Genomic DNA, 4,741 nt, shown 5'->3' with positions numbered 1-4,741 from the left:
CCTCTGGACCCTCTCCATGTTGTCCACATCCCTCTTGAAGTTCGATGCCCAGAACTGGACGCAGTACTCCAACTGTGGCCTGACCAGTGCCGCATAGAGGGGGAGGATCACCTCTTTCGACCTGCTCGAAATGCATCTGTGGATGCATGACAAGGTGTGGTTGGCCTTCCTAACTGCCTCCCCACACTGCCGGCCCATGTTCATCTTGGAGTCAATGATATGAATATGCTTTTAGAGAGCTATGATAGTACCAATTGAACTCAGATGTTCTCTGGCAAGGCATAAGAAAATAGCCAAAAATTCAAATGGAAGCATGAAGAAAGGAAGAAGGAAGAATGTAACAAAAATAAAAAGGGAGGTTTAAATGTGTACGTTACAGTCCTACCCAAAGTCCCCTGCCAGCATCAGGCTCTGTTGGGCTCAACTCTGCACAAAGTCATTGCTCAAAAATTTTACAATCTAAGAAGTGAAAACAAAAGAAAGAGAGGCACCATTACCAATGGCACATCATGAATTTGTAGTGTGCAGGTCCCTAACAGCGTTAACCGTTTTGGAAAATATGACGTTTAATATTTCTTTGTAACCAGATGGCTAACATCTCCTGTTTAAACTTTTTTCCATCAGGTGGATGAAGAGTATAAAAATCCTCACTCAGTGGATCGTGTCCCAGTTGGAAAATTGCCTCATCTGTGGGGCCAATCTTTATATATCCTTGGTTGTTTGTTAGCAGAGGTAACTGTGTTTCTTGTAAAATAAGCAAGTTAATATTTTACATCACTTTGCAATCAATGGAGTATTGCCTAGTTCCAAACTGCTGTTGGTCAGGGACAATTGGTTCATACTTTCTTTAAGAAACAAGCCTGTGATTCTTGGGTAGCAGGAGGTTTATGTCCTCTGTTTCTTCTGAGAGTATATGGAATGGGTCAGTCAGTTCACTGCACATATTCAGTATGTGGTCCTAGTGACCTGTATGAGTTATAGATGCTCCCAGGTTTCTTCACCAGAGATCATTGCAATGTGGTCTGGGGCTCTCAGATTAGTGAATAGCAGACCTCATATTGTGAAACAAGAATGTATCAGCAGCAGGGCCATGGAGAGGACTGGCCAGATCTATTGCTGAGCCAGGCATTGATCTCAAAGGGTATGAGGAAAGTCCAAGAGTTTGAGAGCCATAGGGAGCATGGTAGGGAAGGAGTTACTTACATATAAAAAGCTTGGAGTGTATGAGGAAGGAGAGACCTTTGTAGGTTTAGTAAAGCTTATGAACACCCCTCTGAATTGACCATCCAACTTCTAGGAGCCTAATAAATGCATGGTTCAGGATACACATTTAGGTTTTTGGTGTAGTTGCAGAAAATGCCAGCATCAAAGGGCACCTATACACATGCTCTGGGGCGGAGTGGGGAGGGCGTAATTAAAGTGGCTCTCGACAGCCTTCAGCATCTCATGTATTCAGCATCCTGCATTTCAAAATGGCCATGGGGACACTTTAAAGGTCATTCAGCAGGCTTTTGTTAAAATGCCCCTGTGGCCATTTTGAAACAAGGGGATGCTGAATACATGAGGCGCTGCAGCGTCCCAGAGCTTTCTGATTAGAACGCTCCAGGAGACTTGATTAATTGCATCAGAGCACATGTAAAAGTGCCCAAACAGATAAACTGGAAGAGTTCCAGCTCCAAAATGCTGAAAGGAAGTTATACAACACTAAACTGTTTTCACAGTCACAACACTAAACTATTTTCTTGGAATTTCATTTTGCAGTAAGAAACATCCTAAAGTTTTATTTTACTATGCAAAATTTTCAGTAAGGAGCTAAAATGGCTTAATTTTTTATTTAATTCTTTTACATACAAATTGAAGTTAGAGGATTAGGATCAGGTTTTTCCTATAAATGGAGATTTTTAGATGTGATTAAAGGTATTTTCTCCGATTTTTTTTTTTTTCTTTATTCCTCCTTTCTGTCTTTTATCCTAGGGATTTCTAGCTCCAGGTGAAATTGATCCCGTAAATAGGAGATTTTCCACTTCTTTTCAACCTGATGTTGTGGTACAAGGTTGGTGATTTGTATTTGATGCGTTGTGAATAAAAGGAGATGTTATTAAGCTTACTTTAACCTCTCAGTAAAAAAGAAAGGCATAATTAGAAACAAAAAAAAGCATCCTGGGGCATAGAGAGATTATTGGCTGTGAAATCTTACACTGTTGGGCATGCTTTTCTTCCTCAGTTGTTGTGTGGCAAACAGATGCCGTGATGATAATATCCAAGCGAGAGAAACTGTGACGTTGACGTTTTTTCATTCTACTAGTCTTCTTCCAAGAAGAAGGAATTAACTTCAATCCATTATTGTATTAAAACACTTTTGTGAACAGTTGAATTAAATGGTTTTCACTTGCTTCCATCAGTTACTGAAAAGTCAAGCCTGTGCTGATGGCCAGGGCAGCCAATATGCCACTTAGTGTGGTGCATAAACGGAAATTTTTCCCTTCTGTCCCTGCCCTAAGGGGCCAGGTTTGGGTGGATGCGGGAGAGTTCCAGACTATCTTCACGGCTAGTGTGTGTGTGTGTGTGTTGGGGTGGGGGGAAGGTCCCAAACCTGCAAATCCACCTCTTTAGAGGTAGGGAACAAATTAGTCAGCAGAAAACAAGCATGCTGCTACTGACAAACTTCCTGCTACCTCTTAATGTTTCATAGAAGGATAAGAGGTTTTATCCTGATCATCACCAGTACCAATGCTAGGGTTTGCCTGCCTGCCTTTGTGGTGGTATCATCTAGAAAGACCAGATTAGGGGGAAATAGCAGACTCCTGGAAGCTGATCAGCAGATAAAGCCTCATTTTGCTTTTTGCAGTCATGTAGCTCCTGTTTTGTCAAGAGCAGCCTTTATGCCTCTTTTCTTCCTTTTGGCCCTAGCAGCTATCACTCTAGTTTATCTCAGCCCATACAATGGAGCCTGTGTTTTCTTCATCCTGTTTTCCCACACAGACAGTTCTGGGGTAGTAATACAGATCACAAGCTGGCACCTGAGGTGGGGACTGTTCACTCATCAGTGATGGTTTCTTTGGTGTGTAGAGATGGGATATTGTTTCTCTTAAAAGAATATTCATGAACACAGTAGTATGACCTAACAGGGCTGCACAGAGTATCTCCCAGTCCAGCAAACTGGCGTATGTGGATCAAGAACTTGGATTATGAATTCCTCTGTGCAGGGACCTGGTTGTCTTCTGTCTTCATACAGTACTCATCACAGCAGTGCCTTGAGCAAGAACTGAGGTTACTTTTGCTGTATGTATAGCAGCATCTGGATCCCACTACTACATATGTGTATGTTGGCTAGTTACATCCTGTTACAACAGCAGAGAGAACTGGGGAAAACTGGCCAGGAAACTGAAGAATCAAAGATGCCAAATATTCCTGCAGCCCCAGTGGTTTTGTTAGACTTGCCAGTCAAGGCAGAATATGACTGTTGCATTTGTAGATAGCCGGGTGTTAGGAAGAGGCTATGATGGGTGGGGTCAGAACAAACAGCAGTAATTCTGATTAAAATAGCAAAGTGCTCTTTTTTTGTACAGTTACTGTTTTGGCAGAATCCAATGAAATTAAGAAAATCTTGAAGCACCACGGAATCAATGTGCAGAGCATTGCTGACATCCACCCGATGAGAGTGCAGCCCGCACGAATCCTGAGTAACTTGTATACCAAGCTTGGTAGGTGCCATCACCAGTCTGTCTTGTGAAATCCATTATTTTTTCTTCTCCTTTCCCTTTCCTTCATTTCCCTGTTTTTACGTGCTTTGCTTCTGGGATTTTCTAGAGCATTAAAGCATATGTGTATGGGAATGGCAGGAATACACACTACCTAAATAAGACTAGTGATAAATCATCCAGTGTTGACTGCATCATATAAAGGGTCTGACAGAAGAATGTGTTTATTTTGCCTCCCTTAAATAGGATGTGCCGGATTTGAAGTAGTGCACCTTTCCTATCAAGTTTCACAGTCTCACAGAAGCTGGTTCTGTTTGCTTTTGCAGAAACTGATGTCAGAGGCAGGCTGGGCATAGGGAAAGAACTGAAAGGAGATAGGAACAGAGTCTGGCCAGAATTCTCAACCTCTGTTCTGGAAAATGGTTTTCTTATAAATTTGCATAAAAATGAGAAATTGTGAAATTTTCTACAGCCAGGATATTCTGATCATTTCTTCTGTCTTCCAGAAATATTAAACCATTTGTTCTGATTATCTTGAGCACGTTGTGTGACTGCCCCTAACTGCACAGGGAATCCCAACCAGAGAGCCTAGAAGCCCTGAGAGCCCTGACTCCAGGTGAAGCTGTCAGGCATCCTGCTGGTTCAGGGATCCTAGAAACATCTATTACAGCTCAGATCTGATTTCTAAAGGCTTCCTGGACTAGAAGCTAAAATTGCAGTTGGAGTCAGGGCTCCCAGGATTTTTGGCCTCAGCTCCACAAGGACCCTGGAAGTCCTGATGTCCCCAGGAGCTCCTCAGCTGGGGTGGCATGAAACCAGGCAGGTTTCTGTCAGTTCACTCCCTGTTCTTTGGTGAGCATGTGTCAGAACTGATATATAGTAGCTTCTGCCATTCTGCATTTTATGATGAAAACTAGAGGTGCACCAATACATAGGTCCAATATCAGATCAGTACCAATATAAATAAAATTGTCTATATTGGCTATTGGCCCAATGGGGCCAATAATTTGGCTGATAAATGCCCATGCTGCATGCAACCA

At 42.4% G+C, this 4,741-nt stretch overlaps 1 protein-coding gene across 6 annotated transcripts in view; it reads left to right on the top strand.

Moving 5' to 3' along the window:
- Positions 1 to 4,741, top strand: part of PHKA2 (phosphorylase kinase regulatory subunit alpha 2) — a 76,855-nt gene that overhangs the window by 21,967 nt on the left and 50,147 nt on the right. For all 6 annotated transcript variants that reach the window (XR_002098957.1, XM_019524828.1, XM_019524827.1 and 3 more), the window contains 3 exons: positions 625 to 732; positions 1,975 to 2,053; positions 3,570 to 3,704. Coding sequence is in view for 5 of the 6 variants with exons in the window: in XM_019524828.1 (XP_019380373.1) it covers positions 625 to 732; positions 1,975 to 2,053; positions 3,570 to 3,704 (322 nt within the window). In the remaining variant the exon portion in view is untranslated. The remainder of the gene's footprint in view (positions 1 to 624; positions 733 to 1,974; positions 2,054 to 3,569; positions 3,705 to 4,741) is intronic.

This window comes from Gavialis gangeticus, unplaced genomic scaffold (genome assembly GCF_001723915.1).
Source record: "Gavialis gangeticus isolate Ggan-Ray unplaced genomic scaffold, GavGan_comp1, whole genome shotgun sequence".
In the NCBI taxonomy this organism is placed as follows: Eukaryota; Metazoa; Chordata; order Crocodylia; family Gavialidae; genus Gavialis; species Gavialis gangeticus.
The sequence above is the reverse complement of the archived record's forward strand: the minus strand, read 5'-3'. Positions and strand labels throughout refer to the sequence as shown.